The sequence below is a fragment of the Urtica dioica genome, chromosome 12, assembly GCF_054948205.1.
Source record: "Urtica dioica subsp. dioica isolate 48M chromosome 12, U.dioica_male_clone48M_v1_H2, whole genome shotgun sequence".
NCBI lineage: Eukaryota > Viridiplantae > Streptophyta > Magnoliopsida > Rosales > Urticaceae > Urtica > Urtica dioica.
The window spans coordinates 23,144,557-23,160,226 of NC_142767.1; the positions used below are offsets into that span (position 1 = coordinate 23,144,557).

Genomic DNA, 15,670 nt, shown 5'->3' on the forward strand with positions numbered 1-15,670 from the left:
CGTTCTTTTTATTTTGATTTAAGCATTTTAATTATATTTTGAAGATTATTCAGCTATTTTCTTATTTATTATGGATTTAATTGTGCAATTAAGAATAAGCCATGTTGGTTATAAATAGTCATCAACCACTTTAGGTTTAGTTTAAATTTTGATTAGCCGTCTCGGTATTGAAGCTTCTAGGGAGAGTTTTAGGTCTTGCTCTTGGAAAAAAGATCAAACCCTTGTTATTTTCATATTTATTCAATAATATCATCATGGGAACACCACGTTCACGTGATTTCCAAAAATTCTTCATTATTTTTAGAGGAAATTGTGGCAAAAAGACCAAATGTTTATGGTTTATACACTTAGGTTTTGTTTGGTAGTTCACTCAAACTGTTTTTTGTTTTCTGTTTTCTAATTTTTGTAGTTGTACAGAAGAATTATTTTGCAGTTGTTTTCAAAAAGCTGTTTGGTACAGTTTTCATTTTTGTTTTTGAGAAATTGAAAAAACTGGAAAAACTGATTGATACAGTTTTCATTTTATTTTTTGAAAAAATGAAAAAATTAAAACTGTTTGGTACATGGAAACAATTTATTAACTCAAATTTTTTTTAAAACATAAATTTAACTACAAAAAATTTAAATATGACATTGTTGTTTAGATTGAATACAAATTTTTTTTTGTCATCGTAAATATGAAATCATGCATAATTATTCCACATAGCTTGAGCAATACAATCTCTAAACTCCGAATGTGCACGTCGAGCTTGTGTAGTTGCGCTTGTGTACGACGGTCCACCAACTTCTGACGCACTTTGACCTCCGACTCTTTCAGAACTTTCGCCTTCAATATCCTCCGGAGGAACGTCTTGATTCCATGTTGTAAACAAAGGGTCTTCGTTTGCGTACATTTTTATTAAATTATGTAATATAAAGCATGTCATAATTATACGAACTTGTTTATCTAACGGATAACTTGACATATGGTTTAAAATCGGGAACCAAGCTTTTACGATGCCAAAACATCTCTCTATCACGTTGCGTCACGACGAGTGCCTGTAATTAAAAAGTTATTCTCGTCTACGCATTTGCCTATTTTGTCTGAACCTCGGATAGGTGATAACGTACAGTGCGATACGGTGTCAAAAAACCTGGCTCATTAGGATATCCACTATCCACTACGTAGTATTGTCCTCATTGTGGTATTAAAAAAGTTGTATTGTAAGACAGCAATACCTCATGTAATATTCGTGAATCTGACGCTGAACCTTCCCATCCGGCATGGACGTACGTAAATAGCATGTCAAATGTACAACCGGCCATGACATTAGTCGTACATGTTCATTTCCGTCCTCAATAATTGGGTTGTTGCTCAGTGGGGACAATGACACCAATATGAGTACCGTCAATAGCGCCGATGCAATCATTTCAAAGAGATCAAAACTTTAGTTTGATAATTAATATAACTTACGTTAGAGATAAAATAAATTCATTAAATTTACTTTAAACCATGGCCAATATTTTGGGTTGTTGGCAATCTCCGGGAGTGTGGTTGTATAACCGGGATGCTTTATTACTTCGGGTGCCAACTGAGTTATTGCATCAAGAACATTTCCAAAATGTCTGCTAACGGTCTCACCGGAGTGATTAAATCGGTCTTGAATGGCTCTATTTCGGTCCGAATGTGCGAGAACTTTCATGAACATCATGAAAGACTCTTCTGGTGATATGTGACCAGGCGGGAGCAAATGCCGAATCAGTCCAACGATTGCTATGAATGGCTCCTTGTACGTGCGACACATCTCAAACAAGGGCTCTCTGTTGGGATTATTTAACATAGCATACACGTATTGACTTCCACTTTCCGCAGTCGTTCGCCGGGGTAGGCGTTCAACTCGTTCTGATTCTTCGACCATTTGGTCTAGTATCCTTCTTCGATTGCGCCCACTATTACGACGAAGAATGGCCTCTACCACAATCACGTCGTCGTCATCACTTGAATCCATATATTATCTGATTTTGAAATCCTATTATCAATATGAAAATGATCATCAAGTTTTGGACCAAACATTATTGATAAGAAATGTATAGAAAGTTCAAATTTATCCTTACATATTGTTATCCATGGCCTTAGGTTAACCAAACAAGACAAAGATTAGTACAAGACTACTAAATAACAAAGAACACTACTAAATATATAATTCTAATAGCTCTCCCGAGCCAAGCTATTCAATTAAATATTAGATGAGGAAATAATTAAAAACACATAAAAGTTTCTTGATAACATTCTTTTTACAAACAAGAACACCAAAATAAAATAAAAAAGGAATTTTACTACGTGTCATAAAAAAAATCAATCCAAATAAAACTCAATCCACATAAAACTCAATAAAAAAAAAACTCAATCCGAAATAAAACTCAATCCGAAAAAAAACTCAATCCAAATAAAACTCAATCCAACTTAAAACTCAAATCCAAAATAAAACTCAATCCATATAAAACTCAATCCAAATAAAACTCAATCCAACTTAAAACTCAAATCCAAATAAAACTCAATCCACATAAAACTCAATCCGAAAAAAAAACTCAATCCACATAAAACTCAATCCGAAAAAAACTCAATCCAAATAAAACCCAATCCAACTTAAAACTCAAATCCAAGTAAAAACTAAAAGCAAATAAAATCTCAATCCAAGTAAAAACTAAAAGCAAATAAAATCTCAATCCACCAGAGTTTCTAATCATCACTTAAGCCTTGGAGAAACGGTAACGTCACTTCGTCCGGGATTGTCATGAAAGCAATGCGTAAGTCCTACTTATTCACAAGCTCCATCATGAATCTGCTGTATTGTTTCAGCGAAAGCGAATCTCGATGCTTTGTAAGTTTATCCACACATTGTTTCGGAAGGACCTCGTCTCTAGTCATCGAGTCCGCGTGACTAGACATTTTCCGTGCTTCTTTCTCTTCCAAAAATGCAAGCAACCGATCACTTGTGTAACGCTCACTTTCAGTTTGGGATTGAATTGCCTCTTGCCACATGATTTTACTGCTCATCGGAGATTTTCTCTTGCGTGTTGTAGATTTTTCCGCCGTTTGTTTCTCTACCTCCCGGACTTCGTCAGATGAGTCCCCTCCCTCTTCCGCACCAGGCGCACTTTCCGCAGTCGATACACACGGGACCTTTTCCCGAGCGGTTGTTGCAGCTTTGCCGATGGCAGCTACCTCGGCTGGTCCCATCGCTAATCCACCGGTTGCCGACTTACCAGCGAATATTTCCTTTAGTTTATCGTAGTGCGCCAATCCTTTTCTCTTGAACCTTTTCGACTCGGGATATTTCTGCAGAAAACAGATAAACCATCAAGTTTTGGTAGAGGGATTAATGTTTTGTCAATACGCTTTTGTTTTATTTTTCCCAAATGTATTTGACTGGTAGAGCTGTGGAAGATAATATTTGTGTAATTTACTTTTGGTGTATGCGCTTATTAGACTATTGCCAAACAAATAAGAGTTAAATTATGTTCTATCCTGTAACGTACGGAGAGTTCAAACAAATAACTGACCGTCAACGATAGTTGAGGATTTCAATAGCCTCGAACGTATTGCATAATAAACAGACATTTTAATAAAGTCAAAACATAATAAATCATGCATCAAATATCTACAGTGTTAAGTTATATTTGCAATACCAAGCCTACAAACAATTTGATCAACTTCAATTCGATTGTTTTTAATTTCTAATATAAAAAACACACATTTTTCGTAATCACCAATCAAGAAAAATATAACTATATAGTAAACAAAAATTAAACAATGAGAATTGTTGAAAATTTATTTAGAGGGGCGCCGGAAAGCTATGAAGTTGTTTAAAACCAAAAAGTATGAAAAACACAGTGTAAATCATAATGAAGAAAGGCCTTTATTTTTAAAGTAAAAAAAAAAAAAATTAATCATTTATAAATCTGGAGGGGTTTTTTTTTTTTTTTTTTTTTTTTTGAAAAAAGATCTTTACCTACTTTCTTCTGTTGGTTTCCCTGGCCACCAAAAGTCGAGAATAAGCATTGATTTTGTGCGATTTTCGTGCTTTAAATGTAGTAATTTTGGGCTGTCGTTTTTCATGGAAAAGGTATGTGATTTGTAATAGTATAGGTTTCAATTATCATAAATTACAAATAGTTTGCATCATTAAAACAAGAGGCATAGATTCCCTTCTGAGTTATTTCGAGAAAAATCCAAAACACAGCTTCATTGCAGACTTTCAAGCATTTGAAATTAAACCAAACAATCTGTTAATTTTTTTTTAAAGCCAGTCACTATAATTACGTAGCTTGCTTGACTACAAAGCCCCCAATTGAACCCCAACTCATTCAGCCGATGACAATATGTCCCCAAACCCTAGCCAATTCTCCATCCTACAAGCTACACCAACAGAAATGAAACAACCACTATATCGACAATTATTCACAGCCACTACACATAATACACATTTACATGTTAAAACTGTATACACAAAAAAATAGCAACATACCTTTATATACGTCTCCCAAACTTCGTCATCGGCAGTCACTGTATTTGTGGCCGTATCCCATCCAAAACCAGTGGCTTCCGTAAGTCCTTGGAAGATCTTAGTACGACTTTTAAGTCGGTGCCACTTTTGCTTCAATTTGTCCACCTTATAGGCCTTACCAAACTTAGCCACCATTTCCAACTCAATTTTCATCCAAGATCGTTTGTCAAATTGAGCTGGTCCCATACGGCCTTGGACTTCTTTATGACAAAGGTCAATGAACTTAGCCAAAGCCTCTTCCGGCCAATGAGCGCCGTCATCCGTTTTTCAAAAAACTGAACCATATAGATATGCGATGAATTGAACACGGCCAATGCAGCATCATTTGAAATGAAATGAATACAATAATGCTGTCATGTTAAAACTGAAAACTACCATGTATGGAATATCACTACTAATACTACTAAGTACCAACTAACACAAAAACCAATCTCAGTCGGCGTGAATTAAGAGAAGAAAAAAAAAGAACGAAGGTCAAGCATGAATGATCTTATGACACAATCACAGCTCAATCTCACGGAATCACAGCCCTTCAAATTATCCAAACGAAATGCTTTAATCAACAAAACTGATACCTTACACATAATTTCAGATGAACAACGACCACAGGACCACAAACCGAGCCCAAACATAAGCAAAGCACGAAATAATCCGAACCACATCAAAACCCCTAATTCGAAACCCTAGAAATCGAGAACAAAAATGAATTAGATTTTTACCTTGATGTAGAACGCGAACCCACACTCTCGACCTCTCCTACTCCAAGAAATCACTCTCAACCTTATAGAGAGAACAAATCGAAGCCAACTGCGTTTGAATGAAGAAGATGAACGAAGAAAAATAAGAACAGATACCTACAAAGGACGAACGGAGAAGAAGAAGCAAGAAACTTACCCACAACTCTCCGGCGTCTCTCTCTCTCTCTCTCGCTCTCTCTCTCTCTCGGATCTGCTCTCAAATCCCTCTTCCGCTTTTTTTTTTTTGCTCGACAATGAGAGGAATGACAGAGGATAAGTCGAGTACACGCGAGAATTTTTTTTTCGAAAAACACCTTCTTCTTCTTTTCACTTTCCTTTACCCTATTTTCAAAACAACTTCAAAATTTTTTAAATATTTTACCCGAAAATTTTAACCAAACCCCACTTTCACTTTTTGTTTCCTATTCTTTTAACTTAAAAAGTCAAAAACACTTTTTGAAATGACTACCAAACAAAACCTTAAGTATCAAAACTTGAAAAGCTGTGGGAAAAATACCCAAGTTCAATAATTTGTCCCTTCGTTACAACCCTTAATGTTAAATCAAATGACATCTCACGTGTCATGATCTGGTAATTTTGACTGAATTAAAAAAATTCAAAATCTCTCTCCCTCTCTCTCTCTCAACATAAACACCGATCCCAAATTATTTATCTTAAAAAAATGGCATTATTAGAATTTTCATAACTACTTATTTATCTTCTCAATTTGTTATCATTATTTCAACACTTTCAGCCTTGAAACTTTGGTACCTCCCAAAGCTTACTATTTCATAAATTAATTTGCCAAATATTTTCCCTCTAATCGACTGAGAATTTTTTGTTCTTACTTAGATTGAATATGAAATACGCTTTGAATTTGACTATAGCCAATAAACAAAAAGAAAAAAGAAAAAAAACCCCTCAAATTCTATAGTTTGGCGTAACAAAATTAATGGCGGATTATGGTGACAAGCGACAAGAAGAAGTGTCGGGGTTGAGATCTCGAGCCACTTGAAGAAGGGTTTCGATATTGATGTCCAGATAGTTATGCAACAGCTTCAAGTTGGCCACGAAATCACCGCTAATTAGTCGGCTCTTCACGCATAGAAGCAACGAAGAACACACACTCAATAGCATATCCTGCATTAAGAATAAGAAGAAGAAAACACTGCTTTTTTGTTCTATGATTTGAGAGAGAGAGAGAGAGAGAGAGAGAGAGAGAGAGATTTTGATTTTTTTAATAATTTTTTAATTCAGTCAAAATTACCAAAAGTGGCATATCATTTGATTTAACGCCAATTGTAACGGAGGGACAAATTATTACCTTGGGTACTTTTCCCACAACTTTTTCAAGTTTGGATACTTAAGTGTTACAAACAGGACCGTAAACATGGGGTCTCTTAGCCGCCATTCCCTCTTCTTTTTATTTTAAATCATTCCGGATCCTATCATTTATCTACCTGATTTTGGCACACATGTCCGAGTGAATCGAGTTTGTTAAAACCAGCCTAAGCAGAAGTTCGATTTGGTGGGCTTTGCTATTCTTGACCTTAGCCTATGTTCCAATCCAAAGAAGAAGAGGAGGAACATGTGGTTTTTCAATTATAAGACAAGTTACAGAGAGCAACTTGTTCGTCTGTCTATATCTTGTAGATTCATATAACATAATCTGTGAGGAAATTAGCAATAAACATGAAGAAAATTACATTCCAAAGGTTCAAAAAAGCCATGCAGATTGGTGGCAACAAGAAACAAAGCGACATTGCTCGGAAACACCGATCTCTTCTTATCATCCCATTGTTTCCCTATATGCACAGTACCTGATTCGAGATATATTTGAACATGCTGAGCGGTCAATCACCCTTTCTCTGGTGTTCATTGTGTAGCATGGATGAAGATGCTACGTTCTTCTCTTTTCTGTCAACCAAGGCTCGAGGCTCCTCTGTACTTTGCCCGCTTTTGGGCTTTTGTAAAAGATGGAGCTGATTTTGCAGGATCTATATACACAAGGAAGAAATAAATCGTTTAACATCACTGTGTTCGACTTAGATACAAAGAATATCTATCTATGTACCTCAATCTGATTCAGAATGAGTTTCTTCTGAGCTTCTCGGAGAGAGTCTGAGTGCGATTGAGTACCATTTGCTCCATCGTTCGGCAAAGGCATTGGCATTTGGGGACCTGCAGCGTATCCCGGGCACCTGCCAAAGCCAACAAACAGTCCAAATCAGAATCCCTCTTATTTTACTTGTCTTGTTTCGATTGAGGGAAATCTGATGAAAAATGTACAAGTAAAAGTAGGATTTTGTTCTCCTTGAAAAATCCACCCAAATTTGTACATGTGGGGGCCCACACACGAGTCTTATCTTTTCACTCTCTTCCTTTCATTCCCCTTGAAATAAGATTCATGACTTTCAAATAGAATAGAAAATCTTGGTTTTCCCTCAAATTTTCACTTTACAAACATAGCGTAATGGACAAGCGAAAAGAGTGAAGATGATCATTACCAGGCTAGTGTGTTTGGAGACGGATAGACGTAAGACTTGTTGTACACAGAGGCGGCGGCCGCGGCAGCTTGAAGCCTGGCTTGATGGCGGCTCAACCCATCGCCGCTAACACCACCAACGCCACTGCCCTCGCCACCCTCAGATCTTCCTGCTCTTGAAAATCTCAATTGTTAAATACAATGAGAAAAAAAAGAAGAACGCCACGGTGAATGAAATGAGGACCACCTTGTTGGGCATCAGGCCAAGTGGCGGCGTTGTTGTTGTTGTGCACGGTGGCGTTCTCGGGAGGCACAACCAAGGCCCGGCAAGTGGGGCAAGTGTGTTGTCTCTCGAGCCACGAACGAAGGCAATGCACGTGAAACATGTGTCCGCATATCAGCTTCTTCGCCGCCGTCATCTCTTCCCGGCAAATGATGCACGTTGCATCAGTTCTGCAAGTCAGCATAATATACCGCCAATCACAATATTAATCAAACAAGCAATGATATATATACATAAAAAAAAAGATTCCATCTGCTTACGCATCAAGCTCTTCGGGCGTCGCGTCTGGAAACCGGTCGTTCATGTTAGACGTGATCTTTCGGTAACGGACGTAATCAGCAACCCGGATTCTGAAGTTCCTAAACGTCTCATAGAGCTCCCGAATCAAGTGCAAAGGCACTCCATAGTTCCTACCGATGAAAACACTCCGAGTAAAGAAGCGACGAAGAAGGATACAACAACGTAAAGTGCAAGGTCAGACATTTAACACTCACATGAAAATCACAAGGAAGAAGCAGAGGTACATAGTCAAGTGAAGCAAGTCTCGGATGAGTTCCAAGTAAAACGTGTACACAGGCTTGTTCTCCCATTGGCCTTCCATGAGCATGTCACTTACGTAGAAACAATACTTGACAAATGTTGACACTGTCGTCGTCGCGAGAATCATGTACCTGGACGGATGATCAAGTTGTGCAGGCACTGAGTACGTAGCAGCTGGATATCAACGAACGAGAAACAAAAAAGAGAGAGAGAGAGGAAAAGAAAGTTACTCGAAGGCGAAGAAGATAGAAACGGAGGCCTTGCGCGTCGTTAAGAGTTCGGAAGCGGAAGCGTAGAAGAAGAGGGAGTCGACGGTGAGAAGAAAGGCGAGGAAGGAGATGATGCGGAGATGAGAGAGAGTGGTGACTGTGGGAGTGGTCTCGAAGTACTCGACCCTCTTTTGGGCGAGCCAGTGAAGCGCCTTGATGAGCAAGAGAGCGGTGACCATGGCCAGGAAGGAGACCGAGAAGTCCTGGCGGAAGATGGTGATGGCGAACAGAATCTCCATAACCTCTCTCCAAGACTGCTCGTTCAGCCTCTCCACCTCCGCCTCTCTCAGGGACCCCAGGAACACCCGCTTCGTGGCTTGCCACGCAACGCACATCACCACCAATCCCATGTTCAGAACCAAAACCAGGCTGATCTTCGACGTCGACAAGTACACCATCGCCGGGTAAAACTGTTCTCTGCTCCTGAACGCATGGTATATCACCGCCAGCGTCGCAACAAAGCTCACCCCAGCGTACCTCTGCAACCGCAACATTCTTCCCCTGAAATTCCAAACACCCCACACACACTCATCTCTCAGATTCACAAATTGCATAGCTTTCCTCGATGTTCAGACAAACAGATCATATAAACAAGAAACATATTACACTTCACTAGGATTCTATTTTCGAAATTGCCCATACACGACTGATGACATGAAAACGAATAGTCGACATCAAAAAATGATTCTTTACCCCTGTTTTCTCCGATGATAAAGGAACCTTTCGATTGATTGAATACCTGAAAGAAAAGAGGATCAACTAGCGTTCAAGATCGTGTCTGGTTCGTTCCTTCTGCTATAGAGATTATAAACAAACGCATAAATTTGTTGAAGGGAGCCCAAAAAAAGAAAGAATGATGTAAGATAATCCAATGAAACTCTGCCACGTGTACAAAGACTTCATACGACTGCCCGAACTTCCCATTTTGACCCGGAAGATATTTTCTCCTATCATCCCTAAGATTTTACACTGCTCTCATTCCACCCCTTAAAAATTTCAAATGTATCACTCTCACCCCCTTAAACCATCACAAGAAACTGTTTAAAATATGTCACCTCTTAAACATTTCAAATGTATTTGCTCTCTTCCTTACCTTGAACAACTTCGGTGATGCTCTACCCTTGATCTCCGGCCGGAATTCCTATCTCTCTCTCTCAAATCGCGTCGCTGCGTTTTATGAGAAAGAGGAAGGAAAAGAAACCCACGAAAACAAAGGACTAATCTGTTATAAAAAAAAGGTTTAAACGACAAAGAAAACGATCAGGGTGAAAATAAATAATCCGTTTTAAAAAAGTCAATATTGGAAAAGGGCTATTGGGTGAATAGAAGGTTGGGCTTGTGTTGTAAAAGATATTGGGCTTGAAGCCCAAATCAAGATGAAGGAAACATGGAGAGATTTCATTAGTCGGAGAAAATACAGAGACGACGAAGAAGAGAGAGAGAGAGAGGAGAGAGAGAGAATGGCATCGGTGGTGAAGAGTGCGTTCAGGGCGATCAGAGAGCGAGGACTCGGCAACTTTCTCAGGGAGATCAGAGAAGAAGGATATTTGTCAGTCTCTATTTCTCCTAATATATGTTGATGCTTTTTCGGGTTATGATTTATATCCTCTTGCTGTTTGACAATTTTAATTTTGGGGATAAAGATCTCAGTTTTAGCCCAGGCATGTTAATTGTTTATATGCCGAAAAAATTATTCTAGGTAACACTGGTTGACATTATAGATTCTAGTTTATTTTTTTTTTTAATTTTTATTTTTGTTGCTAAAACTGTTAATAAAAATAAAATAGAGCTTCGTATTGTGGCAATTGAATTACCATTACTAGAAAAATAGGTGATTTGTGTGCCAGTAATTATAGTGAAAGCCTTGGCGATTCTCTATAGCAATTGAAATAATGATAATACCTCCTTATCATTCATAATCACCTAACTTTAAATTTGAAATCTTGCAGGAATTGCCTCCCTGATGGAAATCTTCTGTGAGTAACTTTTACCAAAGCTGTTTTTATTATTTGAAATCGGTTAAAGGTATATCGTGGTACAGTGAAGTTGCGATGATGTTCTGTCTCAATTCTAATGAACTTTGTTGTGGAACTTGGGCGTATTTTCCTTTTTAGTTGTGTGTTGATCGGTTATGGAGAAGAAAGAAAAGGTTGAAGCTTGAAAGTAGATACCATATAGTTGTTGAAAACGAATAGAGTTTTGTTACTGTGAAATTTGGGTTCAAGTAATGATTCGAGATGGACTTCTTTTGTCAAATTATTTAGTGTTGTGATTTATGTGATAATTTGGCAGAAAAATTCTGCCCTTACGATTGCATTTCAAGCAGGAATCTTCGATGCAAATACAAAAAGTAGTTGAGAACATACTTTTTATGGCACAGTTATAGATGAGATTGAGAATGAATCAAGTAATTTGTTGAATTAATTTCAATACTTGTAGCTGAATTGCATATCATTTTTAGTCTGCAGATCTAAAGGCCTAGTTTACTTCTGTACTTTGTAATGTCTTTAATTTTATTTGTGCTTCTTCAGTAGCTATAGTGAAACAAAATGATGGTTGTGTTTCAATAAAAATGGTTGGTTGTGTATAGAGTGTTCCTAGATCAAAACAAGTGATCCCCTTACAAGTTCCAATACCATATTGTTGTAGGCAAACAAAAATCCACAATATTGGGGCTAAGCTTGTGGGCGTTGATAAATTTGGAAACAAGTACTACGAGAAACTGGAAGGCATGCAATATGGTAAGTCTTTCTCCACTGTCCTATAACCGAATATGTTGAAAGCCATGGTCTGTGCATTGTAACAAGAGATGGTTGAAAGAGGTTGGGTAATTTTGCAGGACGGCACAGGTGGGTTGAGTATGCAGAGAAGAGCCGTTACAACGCATCTCAAGTGCCGGCAGAGTGGCACGGCTGGCTTCACTACATCACGGACCACACTGGAGACGAGGCGAGTCTTGGCCCTAAGTATATATTTGCTTAGAATGAATGATGAGCTTTTGGGTAATAATAGAGATATGGTATTTTGCAGCTTCTGATGTTGAAGCCGAAAAGATACGGGATAGAGCACAAACAGAACTTCTCGGGAGAAGGGGACGAGTTCATCTACCATTCCAAAGGCCACGCTTTGAACCCCAGCCAGAGAGACTGGACCAGGTATCAGCCATGGCAACCCACCCCCACCAACACCAAGTGATCAGCAACGCCGTCTGAACCTGTGCATTTTTTTGAATTGTTGCTTTCGACTTTTGTAGATTTTATCCAAAATCCTTGTGGGGAAGTGTTTTTATTTTATTTTATTTAAGAAGGGTCGTCTCTTTTTTTAGTCGCTTTATGAGCAGTGTTGGTGCTCAAATACGAGATTATTTGCTAATAATAAGAAGTGCAAAAAGTTGATTGGTGCTTTGGAGGAGCAATCAAACAAAAGTTGTTGGTAAAAGAAATGAAGGTCACGTGTTCCATGCTGAAATAAATTGGAAGTTGGTAAGCGTGAATTGGGAACCACCACACAAATCTAGCCGAACCTCAGCCATACAAGTCACTGCTTTAACACCTAATAAATTTATGTATCTCATTTTGCCGTAGTTAATTAATGCTGATCATTAAGTTTCAAGGTTGGAGGTTTTGAACTTTGATATGATCAAGTGAGCTCAGCCTCGAAGAGGAGGGGTCGTCTAATAACGCTTTTAAACTATTACAACAGTAACACTAAATATATAAATATATTATATATATATATATATATATATATATATATAAAAAGGAATAGTAAAACAAGAAGAACGCAACGCACACGGCGGCTTAGACTTTTCTGCTAATCAATTAAAAGCATAATTGGGGGAATTGTGAAAGAGATGGCCACTCTGACCTCTTTGGGCATGGTATCGCTCTTCCCATTCCGCATTTGATTTTTAAACAAAGAAACGAACAAACAAAGCTGTGTTCGTGTTTGGCAGATGTCTTCCGGCGAGATACACTCCGACGAGCCTCTTCTGCGACCGGCTCACCATCAGCACTCCGACGCCTACTCCGTCGTCGCGGCAATCCTTCCGTCCGTATATCTATGTCTTAATCTTCTTCTTCTTCTTCTTCTTCTTGTTTGATATATATATGTATGTTATATCTGTGGTTTAGGTTTCTGTTCCCTGCTCTGGGAGGACTCCTGTACGGCTATGACATCGGCGCCACTTCCTCCGCCACCATCTCCGTCCAGTCCGCCTCCACCAGCGGCGTTTCCTGGTACCACCTCTCCTCTCTCGAAATCGGCCTCATCGTGAGCTTCCTTCTTTCCTTCCTTGCCTCTCCTCCAATTCCTCTCTCTTTCCGATTCCTCATTTCTCTTCACAACAGACCAGCGGCTCCTTGTACGGCGCCTTGATCGGCTCTATACTGGCCTTCAATGTCGCCGACTTCTTAGGTATGTTCAAGTCAAAGGCCTTGCTCTGCGATTCTCTTTAATTGCTTGCCCACTTCTTAGGACGGCGAAAGGAGTTGATTGCCGCTTCTTTGTTCTACCTCGTCGGAGCCGTCGTAACAGCCACCACGCCGAACTTGCCGATCATGATCCTCGGTCGCTTTGTCTACGGTGTCGGCATCGGACTGGTATTTTTATTTATTTATTATTTATTTTTATTATTGTTGGCCTGAAACCTTGTTTCTCTCTTGTCTCTGTGAAGGCAATGCACGCTGCTCCGATGTACATTGCCGAGACGGCTCCGTATCAAATACGAGGCCGACTCATCTCTCTTAAGGAGTTCTTTATAGTACTCGGGATGGTCGTAAGTCACCTTTCTTCTGCTTTCTTTGTTCTTTCACTGATCACTAAGTAGACCAATGGTTAATATCAATCGGTATTGATCATGTAGTGTGCAATATAAGAAAGAATTTGGTGGTAATATAGTAGAAATGTTGCACATGAATTGGTAGGGCGGTTATGGGATGGGAAGCTTGGTGGTTGAAGCAGAGGGGGGTTGGCGGTATATGTACGGAGTGAGCGCACCGGTGGCGTTGGCGATGGCGGTCGGAATGTGGTGCCTGGTTGAGTCTCCGAGGTGGCTCCTTCTGTGCGCCATTCAGGGCAAAGGAGACATGGAAGCCCTCAAACAGGACGCCACTCGCTGCTTGTGCCAACTCAGAGGCCCGTCCTCGGCCCACAAAGCCCCCGCCCAAGTGGACGAGATGCTCGACGAGCTTTCCTTCGCCGGAGAAGAGAAAGAGGCCACCATCGCCGAGCTCTTCCGGGGCAAGTGCAGGAAAGCCCTCGTCATCGGTGGCGGCCTAGTGCTCTTCCAGCAGATCACCGGCCAACCTAGCGTGCTCTACTACGCTGCCTCCATATTTCAGGTATGTCATTTTACTCAACCACACACTCACTAAACTGCCCTTAAATCTACTATTATTATTATTATTATTGGTGGTGGTATTAGAGTGCAGGGTTTTCGGCAGCGTCTGATGCGACACGGGTCTCTATTTTACTTGGATTGCTCAAGGTAAGAGGCAGAGTGTGTTTTTTATTTATTTTATTTTGGGAAACGATATGATAAATAATGTTGTTGGTGTTATTGGTTGAAGCTGGTAATGACGGGGGTAGCGGTGGTTGTGGTGGATAGACTCGGGAGGAGGCCCTTACTTCTCGGGGGTGTTTCTGGAATGGTAAGTCTCGTTTTATATATTTTGGATTGAGGCGGTAATTGAAACGTTGGGTTGGAATAGGCGGTGTCGCTGTTCCTGTTGGGATCGTACTACCTCTTCTTCGGCAACACGTGGATCATCGCGGTGGTTGCACTGCTTTTATACGTGGGATGTTATCAGGTATGTATTTGTGTTTACTGCTTGGTGGCATAGTAGTAGGAGAGAGAAGGGGATGATGAGTGGTGAATGTACAGCTGTCGTTTGGGCCGATCGGGTGGCTGATGATATCGGAAGTGTTCCCGCTGAGAGTGAGAGGCAGAGGACTCAGCATAGCGGTGATCATTAACTTTGGGGCAAATGCGCTTGTCACATTGGCCTTCTCGCCCCTCGAGGCAAGTGTGAACCAACGAAAAACAAGAAGAGTGAAGAATGAAGATGTGTGATTATGTTGGTGTTTGTGTTTGCAGGAGTTGATTGGCGCAGGAATGTTGTTCAACATGTTTGGGGCCATAGCACTGCTCTCTCTGCTTTTCATCTTCTTCGTGGTTCCCGAGACTAAAGGCCTTACTCTCGAGGAGATCGAGATCAATTGCCTTTGATCCTTCCTTCTTCTCTCACACTCACTCACTATGTCATTGCCATAAAATAGAATGTGATCTACCACTGTAGAAATACGGAAAGTGCCAGCAACCAAGGTTTAATCTGGACAAAAAAGTTAACGGTAGTATATCTTTCAGGAAAAAGGACAAATACTACATTTTTTCTAGATTATGTTTTGCCTTTTTCTTTTCAATTTACCTGTAACTTTTATGAGGAAATTTAGTTACCAAATAAGAAAGAAAAAGTGCGTGGTTCATGAAGAAAAACACTCGAAATGTTGAAGCAAGTGTAAACAATTCAATTTATTGTCATTTCTCTCCTTATATTGTATATTATTTTAATGATTTTTCATAGCTAATAATTTGGGAATTTTTTTCCTTCTTCTCAAGATAATGCAAGGTTTTTCATTAAATAACTGGTGTAGAATACTTACAAGTTCGTAGACAATGAGAATTTAGGCTCTTGAGTCTTGACACAAAAGATTCAACAACACTAGAATCGAATCATAAACCTATTGAGGACATCCCACCTGGAGAAAGGACATCGAATAAAAAATATAGTGGTTTCATCGTTACTAGG

At 39.5% G+C, this 15,670-nt stretch overlaps 3 protein-coding genes and 1 long non-coding RNA gene across 9 annotated transcripts in view; 2 read left to right on the forward strand and 2 right to left on the reverse strand.

The window, feature by feature from the left end:
• The window catches only part of LOC149380570 (NADH:ubiquinone oxidoreductase, 17.2kDa subunit), a 48,377-nt gene extending 36,114 nt beyond the window's left edge, over positions 1-12,263 (forward strand). For both annotated transcript variants that reach the window (XM_089604407.1, XM_089604405.1), the window contains exons 2-6: positions 10,319-10,410; positions 10,811-10,837; positions 11,511-11,602; positions 11,701-11,810; positions 11,892-12,263. In XM_089604407.1, coding sequence (XP_089460533.1) covers positions 10,322-10,410; positions 10,811-10,837; positions 11,511-11,602; positions 11,701-11,810; positions 11,892-12,056 — 483 coding nt within the window. In that variant the 5' untranslated portion in view covers positions 10,319-10,321 and the 3' untranslated portion in view covers positions 12,057-12,263. The remainder of the gene's footprint in view (positions 1-10,318; positions 10,411-10,810; positions 10,838-11,510; positions 11,603-11,700; positions 11,811-11,891) is intronic.
• Positions 4,801-5,486, reverse strand: LOC149380577 (uncharacterized). The gene is made up of 3 exons (XR_016294274.1): positions 5,442-5,486; positions 5,267-5,354; positions 4,801-4,822 (listed from the first exon to the last, which is right to left on the reverse strand). It is a non-coding gene; the product is annotated as an uncharacterized LOC149380577 (long non-coding RNA).
• LOC149380578 (ERAD-associated E3 ubiquitin-protein ligase HRD1B-like) lies at positions 6,864-10,067 on the reverse strand. Of its 5 annotated transcripts, none has more exons than XM_089604390.1 (9): positions 9,955-10,067; positions 9,555-9,600; positions 8,823-9,362; positions 8,547-8,723; positions 8,313-8,462; positions 8,017-8,222; positions 7,792-7,939; positions 7,359-7,485; positions 6,864-7,281 (listed from the first exon to the last, which is right to left on the reverse strand). In XM_089604390.1, exons 3-9 carry the CDS (start codon positions 9,353-9,355, stop codon positions 7,138-7,140), a joined length of 1,485 nt encoding a protein of 494 aa, XP_089460516.1. In that variant the 5' UTR covers positions 9,356-9,362; positions 9,555-9,600; positions 9,955-10,067; the 3' UTR covers positions 6,864-7,137. The 5 variants fall into 5 exon arrangements, with proteins under 5 accessions (XP_089460516.1, XP_089460514.1, XP_089460513.1 ...); XM_089604388.1 differs by lacking the exon at positions 9,555-9,600 and adding an exon at positions 9,601-9,653 and having other exon boundaries at positions 9,955-10,048; XM_089604387.1 differs by lacking the exon at positions 9,555-9,600 and adding an exon at positions 9,601-9,656 and having other exon boundaries at positions 9,955-10,048.
• Positions 12,264-12,453: 190 nt separating the features above from the next.
• LOC149380579 (D-xylose-proton symporter-like 2) lies at positions 12,454-15,442 on the forward strand. The gene is made up of 12 exons (XM_089604386.1): positions 12,454-12,741; positions 12,817-12,911; positions 12,995-13,133; positions 13,211-13,277; positions 13,338-13,462; positions 13,537-13,638; positions 13,787-14,203; positions 14,287-14,349; positions 14,432-14,512; positions 14,573-14,671; positions 14,746-14,883; positions 14,959-15,442. The coding sequence occupies exons 1-12, from the start codon at positions 12,715-12,717 to the stop codon at positions 15,088-15,090; spliced, it is 1,485 nt and encodes a 494-aa protein (XP_089460512.1). The 5' UTR covers positions 12,454-12,714; the 3' UTR covers positions 15,091-15,442.
• The last annotated feature ends 228 nt before the right edge of the window (positions 15,443-15,670 follow it).